Genomic DNA, 18,851 nt, shown 5'->3' with positions numbered 1-18,851 from the left:
GACATGGAGAAATCAAGCCGGCACCAAGCTGGAGGCTTCGTCCCTATTTAGTTTTCATGGTGCTGCATGGTGCTATGTATGGTACTGGGAGAAAAAATAATCAACAGCTTACCTAGCTGTGAACTATGCAAGGTACAATAATGACTGTCTTGGCAATGTCATTACACTGGTAATGTACACTGGTACAGTATTGTCACAAATGCAATGGGAGTGACCAATGACTCTTTGATTGGACAAAGTATTAAACTGCTCCCCTCACATCCTCACCTTTATAGCCATAGGTTAGTGATTCTTTTAGGCTGCATCAGAGAATCTTGTTTTTACAGTAAATGCTCAGTAATACAGAGGCATACAACTGGTCAACATGTGGAGAATGAGAGACTATCAGGTGCTCAGTTCTAAATGGGAAACTCCTCCTCTCAAGACTCTGGGATCATTACGGAAGAAGGAATGAAAGAATTCATAAGAGCCAGAGGTACTGGGCATTCCTAAGCAAAACAGTATTCTCTGACCATGACAGGGCTGATGTGCACATGAACTCAAAGTGATTGTGACTGTACTCACGAGACCTTCATGAGATCAAGACAGTCTAAAGCTCAGCCTATGGGAGAGAAGTCTCTGGGCACTACTGAAAAGGGATGGCTGGGTACAAAACTTAGCTTTCCTCAGGCATTCAGGCCCTGAGAGGCTACCCATGCTCCAGTAGATCGTTCTACACCCATATACATACAGGGAACACCAATTCTACTTAGTTGGTTTAAAAAAAAAATATAAGAAGTCGGGAGGGGAAAATGGTAGAGGGAATAAGGGAGAACTTGAAAAGGAGGGAACAGGGGGATAGAGCTGACCAAAATAATTACATGCATATATGATATTCTTAAACACAACAGCAAAAATTCCTGTGACCTTCAGAACTAGACTGAACCACTCTCAAGTGCCTGACCCCAGGTCAATGAGTTACATGGTTAACATGCATCCCTGAGACTCTACAACAACTATCACATGTTAAAACAGTGCCTTTCCCTCTTGGGTTATGGGCATTTTAAGGTCATGTTCAAGGCTCTTTGTCAGGTTAGAACTGTGGGAGCTCGTTGCTATGTCTTTTTCTTCATCCCCAACCTGGGTGCTCTGCTTAGATTTTGTAGAGTTAAAGATTTAGTAGAGTTAAAAGAAAGTACCCAGTATGAAAGTAGAGCCAAAGTAATGATGTTTCCGAGGCTCCTCAATGCATAGGGACATCCTACTGATCAGCGGCTTCACCTCTCCTAAGGAAAAGGGTTATCATTAGAATTGGCCATTTTACAATCAGATTCACCTATGCTAATTTCTCTTCTTTTCGGAGGTGGAAAATATCAGTCACACAACTAAAGCAAACATTTGGGTTCTATGCCGAGGCATCAGCTCCCTTCTTTCCTGTTGGCACTGATGCCTGGAAGAAACTGGAAGGGTAGGAGCACAACTCAGCCAAGTCACCTCTGTCAGGACCACCTGAGGCTCTGGCAGCTTAATTCATTATCTGAAGGGAGATTTCATTACTGAGCATCCTTAACTGTGTTGACACTCTTTCCTCATTTAACAATAAAACAATATTCCGTTTAATGTTGGTTTATTACCTTCTTTTTCACACTGCTTTTAAATATGTATTAAGGACTGTGTGTTGAGAACACACAGTCATTGCCTCTGGGCAGAGATACAGGCTAAAACACAAATAAGGATTCCATGGGAGTTAGACGCTGTCTTGAGCAGTTGCTGCTTAGGGAAAGGGAACCTGAGAAGGGTCCAGCAACCTTCCATCTCTAGACTCCAACAGGGGGACGAGAACAAGAGGCACTGGGGCTGCATCAGCGAGAAAGCAGCCTTGCTACTCTGGACTCTGCACTCTGCAGCCTGACCCATGATTTTGCATGGGATCTTCTGAAAAAAAAAATGAAGGAAAGCCTTTCGAGTAATGAGAGAAATCTGAGAAATCTGACTGAAATCGACTCTTCGAGTAAATAGCCCCTGTGGGATTGCCCGCTAACTAGACATTGTCAGCGATGAGATGGTGTCCCCAGAAGACACTGATGGGATTATCTACCCCTGGGCTTTTCCTCTGGTTAGGTATCGGATGCTTTAGTATCTAATGTGCTAATCAATGCTTCACCAAAGCCCCCTGCTTGATCTCTGTGTTGATCTTCTGCTCATACATACAAAACCTAAGAGAGACAACGTAAAGGAGAAAATATTTATTTGAGTTAATGGTTTCCAGGATTTCAGTTTGAGGTTGGGTCTATAGCAGTATATGAGGGAAAAGGCTATTCACTGTATGGTGGCCAAGAAGCAGAGGATCAGAGAAGAAGGGTCCAGGCACAAGATGCACTCTTTAGAGGCCAATCCCAGTGACCTACTTTCTCCAGCCAGGCCCCACCTTCCTATAGTCTGTTAGGCCATGAGTTCAATGGATTATAGTCCACTGATGAAATTAGAACCCTCACAGTGCAACCGGGTCTCAAAAGGCTCATCAGCTAGAAACCTTCCACACATGAGCCTTTGGGAAACAGTTTCAGATTCAAACCAGCACAGGGTAAATTCATATTAGCATGATCAACTGTAAGCTAGGGGAAAGCTCTGTCAAGACAAAGAGGTTCTCCAGTTTGAGTTTAGCATTTCCAGACTCAATCACAGCATGTCATCCTCTTCCAGTGAAGGCAGGATCTTTTTTCCCTTTTCTCTTTGTTGGTCCCTTGGGCTAAAGTATAATACATCCTAGAGAGGAGTCTGCCCCTTGTGCAGCCTCATCTGTAGGCTAGTGAGAAACGGCGCTGGGTGGAAAGCCAGGCGCAAGATGTGAAGGGAGTCATTGTTAGGTAACTTCCCCTCCCTCTGTCCTAGGGCTTTTCTTGAAGTAGAGGGCTCAGGAAATCTATGGCTGAGGTATCTACACTCGTACACAGAGGAGTCCATAGGCCTGCTGTGAAAACACGGCTCAGGGTCATCTCAGTAAGAGGCAAGGAGATGGGACATGGCTTGATTTATGATTCCAAGACCTCCCCAAGGCTCACAATGATGTATTAGTTTCCTTTTGCTGCAATAACAAATCACCTCTAACTTTGTAGCTTAAAACAACATAGATTTATGATCTTACTGTTTTGGAGGTCAGAGGATGAAATAAGTTTCAGTAGACTAAAATCATGGCATCACCATGGCCATATCCCTTCTGGGGTTCTAGGAGAGAAAGTTTTCCACTTTGTAAAGGTTGCCAAATTCTTTGGATCATGACCTCTCACACTCTAGTGCATCACAAAAATAATCCAGAACAATCTTTCCGTCTCAAGATCTTTAACTGCTCACAGCCACAAAACGCTTTTTGCCATGTAAGGGAATACACCCACGTGGGTTAGAGGTCAGAGGATGTGTGTCTGCCAAGGTGGCTGCCTCAGAGGTACTCAAGTAAGGAGGCATGACACAGAGGAAATCAGGGGCAGCTATGCAGCAAGGACCAATGAAATAATGAAAGGTCACTGCTAGGCAAATTTAAGATGGAGGGAACTTGGCTCAGCAATGGTTTGCATGGCACCATCTCTCAAAGGAGGCAGAGCAGGTGGAGTGAGGATGCCTCTCGCTGCTTTTTCAGAGCATAAGTCACCTAGTACCTGCATTGCTGGCCTGAGAGGAATGCGCATACCTCGAGCAGCTTAGGACCATTCTCTGTCAACACCATGAAGCCATGTAGCTACCTCTCCCCCAAGAACTAGAAGATCTTCTGGAGATGGAAAGAGACTGGGGAGGGGTGGGTTCCAAGAAGATCTTCAAAAAAACCTGTTTGGGAGCCTACCTACATGAGAAAACAGAAGTTCCATTCAGCCTTCTCTATCTGTTTGGGGCCCCAGCTCCCAGAGGAAGGCAGGCATCCCTGAAGACAGCTTACAGGTGGGGATGCTGAGCAGGGCAGTGATACCACATTAGAACAATGCCAGTCTGTCCAGGAGTGAGTCTTTAATAGCAGAATTAGAGTGCTGACAATGCCCAATTATTTTGCTCATTAAGATGACTGGTCTGGTCTGGACTGACCATTCTCTAATTAACTCCCTGGCACCGGCTATAATAATGATTGAACTAACCCATTTGACTCCCAGTGTGACTGAATGGGCAAACGCAAGGAAACTGATTTTGCATCATCCTGACACTCCGTCTTCAGGAATAAAGGATGTGGTCTTTTTAAATCTTCTTCTAGGAGCTTTCACATTCTATGCAAGAACAATGGACTTTATAGGCAAAGGCCTTGGATCCAGACAAATGTGTGTAAGTCTTGGTTGCGGGAAAATCGAGGCCTGTGACTGTCTCCATTATGCAGAAAGATAAAGATCATTGTTGATACTGGTGGCTTGGATGAAGGGAGTCCATGTGCTCATAGCCCTCCTCCCTCGATGTGGCCTGGGAGTGTTGGTTTCCATGCACAACTCCCTCTCCAGGGAGGTGAGCTATGGAGCTGGGAGACGGAGAAGCATCAAGAAAGGCACAGGGAGAAGCTGAGGAAATGGCGCACAGGGCAAAGCTCCTGTCACCCAAGCATGAGGACCTGGGTTTGGATCCCTAGAACTCATGTAAAGCCAGACATAGTAGAGAAAGTCTGAAATTCAAGCACTCTGTGGCACGATGGGAGGGAGAGGTAGAAAAATCTCTGGAGGCTTGAGAGACAACTCACATCTCGAGTCATGGCATGCATGCACCCAAATTTATACACATACAGAGATTTCTTTTTAGAAGGACATGATAAGCTTCGTTTATGAAGATCCAGATGTCCCAAAGAGAATGTGTTTTTTTCTGTTGTGTTTTTTTTTTAAATATAAAAAGTGCCTTTTATTTATTCATTGAACAGACTCAATCTGGTGGCCAGACAAAAAAGACATACTACAGAATATTTGGTTTGGCCTAATGATACACATTTTTAAATGAGACCATATTAAAAATTGAGATGGCTTACATGAAAACCTGATTTTCAGCTTCCAGATAGTTGAAAGTACAGTGTCAGGCCAGATTTTGTATGACCTGGAGACAAATCTGTAATTCACCCAGCCAGGCATCTGGCTTCACCTGGCTGGGTCTCTCTAAGCCTTGCTGCTTCTCAGTAACCCAGTGGTTTTTGAGTCTGGAACTCCTACAGGAGAATGTTGCCAGGGAACATTCAGTGGCCACAACCCAGCAGATCAGTGAGCATCCTCAGAGCAAATCATTGTCCCTGGTGCATAGGCAAGATGATGGCTAACCAAATGAGACCAATTTCTGCCTCTCGTGGACTGTGCTCTTCATGGAAACTTGTTTACCTCATATGAACTGGGACACCTGTGCTCTCTCTGTTTCACTGAGGCTGTCACTCAGGGTCACTCTAATGGGGACAGGAGAGGACACCATTCTAACACCAACAGTTCAAGGGGAAGACCATCAGAATTCACAACACTGAATCAACCATATCCAAATAATATTAAAGCCTGGAGGGCCTGTGGATTGATAAACCTTCCCTGGCGGTGCTGGGCACTCTTGTCTGAGTTTGCACATGACTGAATGCCTAGCTGGAGGGATTTGCATTAATAGATCCTGAGTAAAAAAAAAATCTTATTAAAATGACGTTCCCTTTGCTGTTAGCATCATTTCAGTGAGATGGCCTGGATTCTCAGAGGCATTCCCTGGGGCTGCCTGACTAGACTTACGGGCTATCCATTTGCCTTGGCAAAGGTCTTTTGGGGTGTAAGTACAGGGAAAAAAAGGTGGAAAGACATGATGTCCCTAGGGGCATGGGTAACTTCTTTGCTCTTGGCTACCCTTGGAAAGTTATATAGGAAACATCCTATACATCATTTCCTAGTTTCAATGCCAGGAAGGAGCCAGCTGTTCAAATGCGCCTCTTAGGAATTGGGTCTTGGCATGATTGTGGAGACAGGGGACAGTAGTTCCTGCCACTGGCTCTATGTATTGCTCTAGCCAGAGTTACATTTGCTTGAGTGCAATGCGATGCATGTCATATCAGACTTTCCAAGTTTGCCCACACATAATGTCATAGTCTTGCATTGAATAATGGATACTTTGATTGTAGCCTGTCCACCTGGGAGTGATATGATACAAAAATCTACTTACTTAAGTCCTACCTGCCCCACCGTTCCTGAACTCTTATTACTTGGGTCCCATTTACTGTCTGTCATCTTGGATGCCTGACTTTGCACATGGATCTTTCCATACCAACATTCCATCTGGATGCTTCTTTAGCTTTTATTCACAGGCCCACATCAGACAGCCCTGCCTCTGTACCTACCAGGTGCCTGCTTTCTGACCAAGCACTGACTGCATGATACTCTAAACTGTCTTTTTGATCCATGAGGTCATGGACACTTCTAGATAGCAGAGGCTTCTAGTTCTGTACCGACCTGGGGAATGAAGCACAGAGTCTAACTTACAGAATAAGCTAAGTAGGACAGAAATCCAAAAGCCCCAGAAGGCATTAAAATCATAAGAGGCTATGAGAATGTTCATGGCAGACAGGAGTTCAATTGCACATGACATGTTAGACCAGTTTAAATTCTTTATGGCAAAGGCCAGCTGTAGACTCACAGTTAATCCAACTTGACCCTAGAAATAAGCTAACAAGGTAACAAGATGAACACTGTTTAAGGACTGGGAGAGGAAGAACAAATGGGTTTATGAAATGAATCAAATGTTAATTCATCACTAGAAGTTTTTAAAGAGATCTCTGAGTCTTTCTTCTCTCTGCCCCTCTCTTTCTCCCCTTCCTCCCTGGAGGAAAAACGGAAGGAAGGAAGGAAAGGAAGAAGGAAGGAAGGAAGGATGGATGGAAGGAAGAAAGGAAGGAAGAAAAGGAAAGGAAAGGAGGAAGGAAGGAAGATCCGTGGGACCCAGGAAGTTTGGAATGTGCTCAGTGACTCAGCCCCTCCTTAACTGCCTGACTTTCAGAACTGTTACATCCACTATATATTTATCTACACAACCAGGGTTCCTTCTTTGTCTATTTTTAATTTCCAACCCTGCAACTTCATTTGCCTGTATCCTTGTTTCTCAATCCCATCTCAGAAAATGCCTCGGGGTAACTATAATTATCTCCACCAGTATGGCAATGTTCTTATTAAAGAACCCCTCACAATATGGAATTTATTTTAATTCACTTCAATTTGTATTATATATTTTAAAACATCCCACAAAAACCATCTGGCACGTCAGGACATAGCTGGGAGGTTGCTGAGAAATCATATAAACAATGTAAGATTTTACCATTCCTCTGAGCCCCAGAATCCCTAACACAAAAAACGAACTGCAGATGAACACACATGCTGCCTTTTCGGTATCCCAGGATCCAGCCGGGTAGCATTTCCTGCGATCAGGTCTGACAGTTGCCACTGGCTCCCCATACTGCCCTTGCTTTGCTCACACTGCAGAGGTTCCATTAGAGGAAATTCCCGGGGCTGAGGAAACTGGGTCCCACAGAGCATCCACGGGAGTGTCTGTGAGGATGGAAGGGGCTGCAATCACTCACATCTCCGCAGGAGTGAGTTCTCGCTGAGGTCAGTCCCCCTGGGAGCCAGGGGAGGGGGTTAGGCGAAAATGGAGAAGAGCCAGAGTAGTAAGGAAACAGAAAACATGGGATTATGAAACACTCGGTCCTAGAAACGGTGAGATCGCAATATACCAGTGGGTCGAGAATGGAGAAAATAGTTCTGTAGGTCACAGCACACACAGCGTGGGATGAAGTTAAAATAGAATAAAAACAAAACAAGGGGTTGAGACCTGAGACACTGGGGACTATGAAATGAGCATCGTTAACTGACATCTCACCCCTACTTCTCCCTTTTGCTTATTTAACACCGTTTTTAAAAAATAAAATCTTGCCCACGTTCACCTCTCGGGGAAGGCCCTATCAGTCTTGCTTCCTCACTGGGAAGCACCGTCCTCCTGAAATGAGTACACTCTGGCAGTCTCAGTGCCTTACAGCCCTCAGCAACACACACTTCAAATCTCTGGACTCAACCCAGACCTGTGATTTGTTGTAGAGAAGTGTGATGTACCAGGCCCTGTGATCAAGCCAGAAAGCGCCAACGAGTCAGCTTTCCCACTTCTGAAAAAAGAAGACACTGCTAACAATGCTCCATGTCATGGCTTTCTTCAAAGTCCTCAGGCCCCTGTTCTCAATTACCTGTCATCAACAGCAAGCCATACTGTCGCCCAAAGGAGAAAGGAAACCGTCAAAGGCAAGACGTGAGACTCAATGACACAAAGACCAAAGACGTGTCAACAGAGATCTTCAGCTGGGCCTGGAGTCAGGACAGACATTTTCCCATGAGTTCAACAAAAAGCAAGTGGAGCGGATGCAGGTGCACAGACGCACAGGTGGCTCTCTGACCCTGTGGCATCTCAGCTGGCACCAGTGGCCCTTTCCCTCCTACAGGCTTTCAGGGGGCAGTTTCCACCCTGACTTAAGAGGCTATGTGCCTTCCTGAACTGACTTTTCCAAAGCCAAGAAACTGAGCAGACCTGGAGAGAACCTACCCATTGCCACGGCCCTGAGAACAAACGGATGGTCCCTGCAAAGGAAAGAGGAGAAGACATGCCCTAAGAGCCTCACCTGTTCCAGCTTCCAGTGAAACTCTGCAGGGCGGAAGGTATCCGCCTGGTCGAAGTCTTTCCGCAGGAGGAAGACGAGGCGGCAGTTGTGCACATACAGGGCATAGTGATGCCGGTTCATCTCTGAAAGGCAGAAATGGGGTTGGGGCATGAGAGGTTCTGCTTCCACCCAAAGAGCCTTGCGTTATGTGGCTAGGCAGTTTAGAAGACAAAGGAATGGTCTCTCTCATTTTCTCATCTATAATTGGTTCTGATTAATTTCCCAGAACATATGTTGGGGAAGACTTTGAAATGGAATAAGCACTGGGAAGGCCCATAAAAAGCTTCATTGGAGAAACTATCTTGCCTTTAGACACTGGCCTGAAACCTCTTCTCTATCAGATCCCAGTAAAAGGTGATCATGTTGGCAAGCTTGTGGTATGTACTCACAGGGGCTCTCTGCCAATCCCATCCATCCCTGGGCTCCTCCCGCGTGGGTGATTTCTCCTGGAGTTCTGGGATTTGTTTTATTTTCTCAGTCTTGACACAGTGACCACAGAACACATCTCTTTTGTCTTCCTAATCTATGCTAAGAGGGCCTGCCTTGCTTTTAGCTGCTAGGAGGAGACAAATTGATTTTCCAGCATTAGACATAACTCTGTGGCTCTTCAAAGTGACGAATAATCCCCCCTCCCCAGGCACAGTGATCAATCAATGGAACTTTTCTTCCTCTCATGGAAAGACTTCCTTACTTGCTCAGGAAATCTTATGTCATGGTTTTAGCCATGACACTTAGAGCCACAAGACACCATGAATTGGCAGGAGATGAGCTGATCTGTACCGGCACGGAGAAATCACATTTTACTTGGCCGTAGAACACAGAGAAATTTACTAGGATGCATGCACACTCTAAGTGGGTAAATGAGTAGATGGGCCATATATAGGGATGAACATAGCCTTACATTTAGACTTCAGTGGAGGGCTAGAGAGATGGCTCAGTGGTTAAGAGTACTGTCTGCTCTTCTAGAGGACCAGGGTTCAATTTCCAGCACCCACATGGCAGCTCACAACTGTCTGTAACTACAATTCCAGGGGATCCAACACTCTCAAGACATGAATGTGGACAAAACACCAATGCATGTAAAATAAATATTTTTAAAAAGGACTTCTGTGGAACTGTATCTTTGATTGTATTAGGAGTCATCTAGCTTTTTGGTTTCACAGTTTCCTTATCTGAATCAGGGTAGGGATAGTGGAGTAGTTTCCTGTGCATCCTGTGTAAACCTTGCAATGAAGTCAACACTGGCCTCGTTTCTAGAGATGAGCCTTAATTGGCTCTGTCTAAATAGGCTCCTGTCAATCCCCCAACACAGGAACTGGTTCAAGATGCCTGCCCAAGATCAACAGAGAGGGCCATTCTCCTGGCCACACAGCCTCTGCTGAGAACTGCCTGGGAAGACTTGGTCTAGACCAATGGTTAGTACTTTCCTAGGTAGTTCTGGGATAGGTACCAGCAGAATGTGAACCTAAGGGATGCCTTCTTTCCTTGGGAGAAGTGCAGTATAAAACTAGAGGTCTCTGGCAGTTGCAGTCTTATTTGATAATCTGAAATTGGTACATGTAAAGACACAGCTCTGAGAAAATGCATAGAAAAACATGTACCTTGATCACAGTTTACCTACAAGAAGCTATGAAGTCAACAAAGATCTGGGAGTTTTCAGGTACAAGAAATCTACATTCTCTGCATTGGTTTGATTTTAAAGTTATCTGATATCATTTGATCCGGACTTCCCATCTCTGTAATGGATAGCATCTTAATTGCTACAATGAGGAAATGTGTGTAAAGCATCTGCATGAAACAGATGTTTAGTGGCTGTTGGTTATTATAAAGGCCATTGCTGTGCCTTGGGACTACAGCAGTGCAGACAGCCATGTTAGATGCCATTTCTACCCAAGCATCTGCATTCTCTAGAACCTAACCAAAAAATGGCAGGAGGATGGGCAGTTGCTACATGTGCCCAGTTTGGGGGGAACCACTCTTAACCTCTGGGTTGGCAAAACCCCTTGGGCTTGGTTATGAGTAGTCTACCAAATGCTTTTTTGTCCCTTTATGATTATATAACAGATTTTCTTTGTTCCTACTAACTGTTAGGAAAAGAAAGGTAGAAATATTTTTCTGCCTTTGTTAGCTTTATTTGGAATCAACTGGGGTGAAGAGGTGGACCAGAAATACCGGAAGAACAGACCTCCTCTGCTAGAGCATCCTTCAGCCTAGGCCCTTTCTCTTTCCCTCTGCCTCACTGCTGCAGACTCCTGGATCAACACACAAGCTCAGGAGCATCTCCTGATCAAACATCAGGCAACAGGGGAGTGAGGATGTTCCCGCCTCTTCTCACACTTGAAATCCTTCTGAGAAGTTTTCTAGTCACTCGGGGGCTGTGGGCACACCCTTGTTTTCTCATAGGTGGGAGGGTTTCTGTAGTCCTCCCTCCTGGGCTGACGCTCTGCTACTGCTAGGTCAGGTTGGTCTCCGTGTTTCAGGATTCCCAGTAGGAAATGTCAAGCACTGTGTATGGCCACTTAGCATTCACGGTTCCCAGCTGAACTCAAAGTAAGTGGGGTGAATCCCCCCAGCAAGAAGGGACCCCAGCTGCAGGGCAGAGGTGGGGGCATGGAGGTGGTATGGAGCAGGGCAAGAGCTGGAGAGGAACTGTGAGTGGTCACAGGCAAGAGCATCACTCACACAGAGAATGGGAGACAAAGGCCAGCAAAGGCTCAAGCATCCCTTGTGGCAGAGGAACTGCTGTGTGTGTACCTAACCCTTTGCAATCAGATGTGTGGTTAGTTGATTCTCATACCCTCTCCATGGCTGGGTGAGGGCCCTGTGACCAAGTTCTGGGAAGTGGAAGGTAATGATCAGAGGTGAAACATACAGCCTGCTGTCTTTGACAATAAATCTCTCTTATACTCAGCGGTGTTCTTTCTCTTTAAGGGCTAAGTATAACCAGAACCAACAATGCTAGGATTCTTGTCTCAGAACACCTGAACCGAGCAGAGCTTTGTCCTCCTTACCCACCACTGAACAAACAAATGAGGGAAACCCTGAGAGGAGAGTGGCCACTGAGGGCTTTATCGACAGTAATGATTATAGTGAATTTCCTTTTCTCTCTCTTTCTTCCACACAGTTAACCTTTGCTGACTAATCAATTCTGCCATCCAACTATTTATAGATGACTTTATAATGGACCAGCATTAGCAAATTTTGTTTTGTTCACCAAAGCAATCTGACCTTCACGAAGGCCAGTTTCATAATTTTCTCAATATTTATATTCTTTGACTTAGTCATCCAACTTCCAGCCAGGAAATAGAAATGTGTGAACGTTAGGCTCTAGAATGCTCACCACAGCATTGTTCTACTTGCCTTTGAAGAGAGACACTCTAAGTAGCTGACAAAAGAAGCCATTAAATAAAGTATAATAAATCCACATGGCAGAGTTTTAAGCTGGCATACAATTTAGTTTTTAAAGACGATTTTATCTGTCAGGCTTGGTGGTGCATGCCTGCAATCCTAGCACTTGGGATTTAGAGACAGGAGGCTCAGAAGTTCAAGACTGCTGTGGGGAGCAACGTGAGCTTTCTGTCACACACCCCTCCAAGAAAAAAATACTTTATTACATGGAGATACGACCTGGGTATAGTTATATATGAAACAATAGTCTCGTGTGCATTATGAAAATAAATTGAAATAGGAAGAACATTCTTATTCATAGAGATAAAAGTAACATTTTAATGAAATAGTCTGTTATCAGATAATGTCTCTTCAAGTGTTTGGATTTGAGGTGGTTTGTATATTTTGATACTTTCCTGTGCTTTCTCCATTTCTACTGCAATGTGTATCACCTTGCCACTGTAAAACTTTCCTAATATAAAATAAAAGTCCTAATCAGGCCTTGATTAAATTGTAATATTTTGTATTTATATTACTGTCTCCCAGGGAGCTAAGACAGACTGAAACATTTATGCCTTCTCTGCAACAATCTTTTTTAGATGGCTATTTATGATGCATGGTGTGTGTGTGTGTGTGTGTGTGTGTGTGTGTGTGTGTGAAGGTGGCATACATGTATGGGTACAAGAGCACAAACTTGTATTTGTGGAGGTCAGGAGACAATCTGAAGGAATTGTTTCTCTCCTTCCAAGGTGTGCGTTGCAGGCATGAAGCTCAAATCATCAGACTTGGAGACAAGTGCCTTTTCCCACTATTCTGTCTCCTTAGCCCTCTGTGCCAACCTTTAACTAACTGTAAGGTGTGGCTTCTGCAAGGGCAGAGTCGAGGCACAGGACCTTGCAGGCTGAGGTGCCGAGCATCCTGCTGGTGAGCCTCTGTAATAGGGAGGTATTATTGCAGACTGCAGCCACGGCTGCCCAGTAGAGTTCCCGAATTGTGGACCTAGCATGGGGCCCTGGCACCCACACGTCATAAAGCTTTGCTGGCTTATTCTACCAAGAGCCTGTGGTGCCTCTGTTGTAAGAGTCTGGCTCTCGGGTGTGTAGTAAGTGCTCCTAGACACGCATACACTGTTTTAGACAGTGGTGCTGTGCTGGCTCATTATGCTAACTCTCCTGTTTCACTTGCCCTTGTGCAGGCAGAAACACTGTTTGGTTTCTCTATTTCCCAAGAGCGTTTGACACATATTCAAAAAATACTCATATCTGCAGCTGCTAAGTCTTGATCAGTTGTACCATCCTGAGGCCTCAGGGGAACTTTGGACCTAGAGCCATTATATCCAGAGCAACCACCAGGTGTTGCTAGGATGAGACCACTAAGCCCAGCCCCAAGATTAGTGCAGGTCTATGACATCTTTCCTGCATGAAGATTCCAGAGAAAATCTATTGCTCTTGCTGATTCCTCCTACACGGACTAATCTTATGTGTAGGCAAAAGTCAGGCAATCCTGGCTTAGTATCTATCTAGAAAAAAAAAACACATCAGCATAGACCACAAGGATCTATGGATAGATGGAAAATGTAGAGGTCTTATAGTGACATGAAATGGAATAACCTTAGAAATAGTAATGATGGTGCCAGGGTATCACCTAAACTAATAGTCCACTACTTCTGCATCTTAGGAAATGATTTCATATTTTAATTCATACTTATTTCCGCCACTTGGCATATGGGGAAACCGAGGCTTATGGAGCTTAATAACTCCTCAAAGGTCACATTTCAACAGACATCTAAGTGAGCTGTGGACCTGGGCTCTCTGACAGCATGTACTGAGCTACCAGTCACTCTCTGTGCTGCCTTACAGATAGAAACGCTGATTTACCCGACAAAAGTTACATTTGAAATCAGAGACAGGAATCATAATTAAAGGCAGAGTTTAACACCTGGCAAAAGATCTCAAGACATGCGTGTGCATGTGTATGTGTGTGCATGTGTGTGTGCGTTTGTGTGGTGTGCTCATGTGCACACGGAGGCAGAGTGACACGTCCGTAGGATGTGAACTTAGCAGAAGCTAAACTAACATTCTGGTTCCCGTGTTTATTGGCTGTGTAACTAATTACCTGGGACAAGATGGATAACGTCTCATTGAATGTTTCCTTATCCTTAAGATGGGAGACAATAATGCATTCATCAAATTTCCCTCATAAAGGCTCAGAAAAGAAGTAGTTGATACCAACCATACATTCTAAGTGACTAGCAATGTTCTGAGAGCTTGGTGTATATTTAAATTACTTAATCGGTATAAACAGCTCATGAGGGAGATGATACTATTACAAGATGAGGCATCTGTAAGTGATGGGGTGTGGCCAATCCCCAGATCTACCTTGTGCTGAACTAGCAAGAAAGAGACGTTCAGCACCCGCTAGCTAGCATTGTTCACTTTCAAACTACTGCTTTAAGTTGACAGGATCCTTTTATTCAAACAAGGGCTTTTGAGAACACTTGTATGATATAGTAAATGTGTAGTTTCTTTGTTGCAGGAGGGATGAAGTCCTCCTCACCACCACCCCGCCCCAGGAGCCCTAAGGTGCTTCCATAGACAGGGAAGTTTTGAGGAACTCAGTTTAAAGATTATTGATCCAAACTGCCGCATTCGCTGTTTACACCTTTCCTTTGCACTCTTCCCTAACCCTGCTTTACCCAAATCCTAGAAAATCAGCAGTTGGAAAACCAGAGCATAGAATGCATTCCCAAGCTCGCTATTGTGCTTCTGTCTTAGCACCCCCCCCCCACAGTTCCGTCTGTCCAGCCATTGGGGATACAGCAGGTTAGAGACTCACCAGTTTTATCCGAGTTACAGAGGATGGTTTCCTTCTCGGCTCTCACGCCGGGGCTGGGGCCATGTTTCATCCACATAGTGATGGTGAACTGGTCTGTCAGGTTCTTGGGCACAATCCCATCGGGGATCTTGGCACCCTGCCTGCCATCAAACTTGAAGATCATCTCACTGCTGTCCACCAGCAGTCCCGCAGTCCAGTTGGTAGCCGCGCTAGGGGATGGCAAAAGGTCGATGATGCCCGAGGATGCTCCTGCAAAGGGAAGAGATGAAAGCACCATGGGTCCTTCCTGCAGGTGGGAGTGTCCTTGCCTTCTGACTTCTGCTTCCTTGTCAGAATGCAGCTAGTGTACTGAATGAGGTCTGGGCTTGTTCCTGACCTAGGTGGCTCAGAAAAGAGCCCAGTATCATTCCAGCCTCTGACTTGCTTCTGGTCTGCTTAGGTACATGTTGGTAACTTGCAGAGAAAAGTGATATATATATATATATATATATATATATATATATATATATATCCAGGCAGGTATAATCAACTATTGTACAAGGAAAAGCGCGAGAATAGCCTGAAGTGTCAGAGAACCACGGGGCTTGTATTAGCTTGATTTCCTGCAGACAGCCAGGGCTTAATTTGGGTGAATGGATTAAGGCACCTATCAATCAATTAACCTGTCAGTCATTTGTTGAGCATTAACCCCATGCCTTGATCCGTGCTAAGGTCTGTCCACATGAAGGTGAATCAGATACTTATTACCATGAAGACTCTAAGAGACAACATAGTATGATCAGAGTTATGATTGGGGAAAATTCCGGGTTCTCATCTCAAGAGAAGGTGGTAACTCACTTTGTACACTCTACATTTTTCTACAACCATTGATTGAAGCCAAATGGTACGGTGCTTGAGACTAGGGGCTCTGAGGGCTGCAGCACTCAATTGAACACTTGGATTTGACACCTGGCAGCTTGACTTGGCAGCTTTGTGACTGGAAACATGTCCCTTAATCTCCCTGACTGTGTTACCTTCCGCGGTGTAGGTGGGGACCGAATAGGATTATGCATTCAAGCTTGCAGCTAAATGCTTAACACACGATGAGTGCTCTCTCAGTGTGAGCTACAATTTTATTAACACCATTACTGTGGGTTTTTTGCCAGGCTAGAGCAGGAGGGTTTATTCTAAACCAGCAAGATTATACAGGACCCACCACAGGACAGCTTTGTGGAAGGTTAGGGAGAGGGAAGAGCTGACTGTTCTCCTGGGAGGACCCTTGGGCCCCAACTCACTCTATGGAGCAGAAGCCTCTGTTTTATAGAAAGAGGGCTCAGTTGCTCAGGTAAGATGGGGGAGGGGTTAGGAGCCTCCTGCTATGTTCAAGTTTGATTAGTTGGGGAATGCAAGCTTTGCCAGGGCTGTGCGGGGGGGGGGGGGGGGTCATCTCCGGGCAAGGCACTCAGCAGTCATTGTAAACGTTGTGTTGGTGGTATGAAGGTGAGAGCAGCTGCCTCCCGCTGAAGATGTTGATGGGTGGTGGGAAGTGTGCACTATCTGAGGTCTGTTGGGTCATTGGCCTTTTGACCTCTGCAGAGCAGAAAGTCATCTTATCCAGGGTTTGGGTTTCAAGGCCAGCTGTCATGGAAAGTCTCCTATCCTGGAGACTCCTCAGGAAGGTGCCACATTGGAAACCAATATACTTCATTATATTGTACATTTTAGCCAGACTTCCCTTTGGGTTTGGAATGGACCATCAGGTACATATTCATTGGCTTGGAGTGGAAGACTATACTACATGGGAAAATGTGATTCCTTTGAGTATAGATATTCTACTTAGACTGCATTAAGTTCATCCTGAAAGGGCCTTTAGCAGGCCATCCTTGAGAAGGTGGGGGATGCAGCCTCTCCATTGACAATTCTCTGTGGGAGGTACGGGCAAACTTGATGTCATGATTCACACAGGCATTTTCTAGGGATGCTGTTAGGTAAGAGGCCCCAGACTGAGGGATCCCAGAGCCCAGGTTCCTTCTAAATCTCCTCACTCAACTGGAACAAACTTCTATACACACTTTTTGTGGAGTCAGCAAACGTGGAAACTGGAGCCCATGGAGGAAGCGACTAGACCAGGGTCACCCTACCACATGACTAGCTAGAGACAGGTGCAGCTGTGACATGCGGATGATGTGCGCCTGACACAGCCTAGTGTCTAATGACTAGCCAGCTGAGATGATCACCCCAGTCCCAAGAGGTGCCCCTTCTCCGTATAAGTGTCTGTTCCCAGGGGAGCACACTGAGGCCACCTAAGCAGGGCTCCAGTGTCTTCCTGTGTAGGGGAATGGCAGTCTCCCTTTTCTGTCCACAGATGTTGCCTGTCGGAGAACATGACGCATTTAGCCAGATGGTGCAGACGTCCACGGACTTAACAGATTGAATGTAGGTCTTGGTATGCTTAAACAAACTAAAGAAGATTCGTTTCCACCCAAAGTTCTTTCACCTCTTCCTCACAAAGAATTCTACAGGAAAGCTGTGGGAAAACAAGGCATGCCACTTGCAGTCATGGTGTGGCAGCAACTGCACATCCCAATATGCTTACGTTGCTCCTTTGGAATCCTCAGTGACAATTCCTGGAGCCACTAAATGTAAAGGATTCGTGTTCTTCTGGTGAATTACAGCTGTAGTCTCAGCGCTAGGGGCTCCAAACCAGTGATGAGCTCTGCTTCCCTGGGCTCTACCAGCGTAGAATCACTGCTCTGAGCAGCAAATAGGGTCAGGACAGGATGGGGGAGATTTATGGGTACCGGCCAATGACGGAGGTAAATTGGGATGTAGAGGTGTGGTTGCTTAGGTCTGTATTCTGCTGTGCATGGCCTGAATGAATATGGACAGGCAGTGTCCTCTAGCATTTCAAAGTGGGGCTGTGCCAAGGGTGATGGGCACGGGGCCATCAGAGTCCACTACAGGGCATAGAAGGGGTGAAGTGGGAGGATCTTGAATGAGGAACTGTTCCATCTAAGATCAAGGCTCACCCTATAGTATTCTCAGAAAGACAGATGCTGAGCAACAAGCAGATGCTGGCATCACTCCCTATCATCTCAATAAATGTGTATTCAACATCTAAGTTATGTCAGGCAATGCCATGAGGGCACAACCTTTAACCACATGGAAATGACTTCACCATTAGTGACTCAGTAAACCTTTTACTTTCTTGGAGGAACAGTTAAGTGCGTAGAACAGTTCAGGGTAGAGGTTCTTGGTAGAACCTAGCTAGGAAGGCCCTCTTCAAGTGCCTGGTGTACCATTGCACCTGGGAGATAGAAGAATGTGTGCGTGCATGACATAGTTCTCTGACCCATAATATCAACTCAACCACATGTTCGGAGAAATGAGAACCCAAGTGATATATCATAGCAGAAAAGAAGTCCACAATTCACTTGAATCTTGTTCATCTTTCCAGGGATGAACAGTGTTCTAGATAGAGGCTACTCTATTAGCTGGGATCTTACCCCATCCAAGAAGAACGCCGGGGTAGGAATGATAAACCTCTGTTATTTTAAGCCAACGAGATTGTGAGGTCATTTGCTGCTGCAGCATAACCTGGCTGAGCATCTGTACTGATAATTCACAGGTAACTGTGTTTTCCATTTTGCCATCTACACGCCTGAGGTCTGAAGGCCTTGAGAATAGAAACTTGGATTTCCAGGTGGAACAAGTTGGGCTTCGGTTAACAGGTAGGTAGCCAAACTCTTGGGGTCGAGTCATGGACACCTGTTTAGTTTCTGGCTATCTTGGAAAAGGCCATGGTAGGGAAAAGCCTTCTCTCAATGAAAGACCGTGGTATGGCAGTTGCTTGCGTGGTCTCCAAGGAATAATCATATTCAGAGAGAGACCACTGCCCACGCCATCATGATAAATCAGTGTGTACAGCCCTGTACTGATTTCCTATAGATTAGAAAATTAATCTGACCCTCAACCTAATGAAGCAAAGCGCTATGAGATAAAGCTT

At 45.3% G+C, this 18,851-nt stretch overlaps 1 protein-coding gene across 2 annotated transcripts in view; it reads right to left on the bottom strand.

Annotated features, from left to right (window-relative positions):
* Clstn2 (calsyntenin 2) overlaps window positions 1-18,851 on the bottom strand; it is a 580,398-nt gene that overhangs the window by 71,987 nt on the left and 489,560 nt on the right. For both annotated transcript variants that reach the window (XM_041676753.1, XM_041676754.1), the window contains exons 7-8: window positions 14,867-15,115; window positions 8,606-8,727 (exon numbers count right to left, since the gene is read on the bottom strand). In XM_041676753.1, coding sequence (XP_041532687.1) covers window positions 8,606-8,727; window positions 14,867-15,115 — 371 coding nt within the window. The remainder of the gene's footprint in view (window positions 1-8,605; window positions 8,728-14,866; window positions 15,116-18,851) is intronic.

This window comes from Microtus oregoni, unplaced genomic scaffold (assembly GCF_018167655.1).
Source record: "Microtus oregoni isolate MIOR12 unplaced genomic scaffold, Mior012 000028F_ref0000031, whole genome shotgun sequence".
Classification (NCBI taxonomy): domain Eukaryota; kingdom Metazoa; phylum Chordata; class Mammalia; order Rodentia; family Cricetidae; genus Microtus; species Microtus oregoni.
Note: the sequence above shows the minus strand (reverse complement) of the source record. Positions and strands in the feature narration are given on the sequence as shown.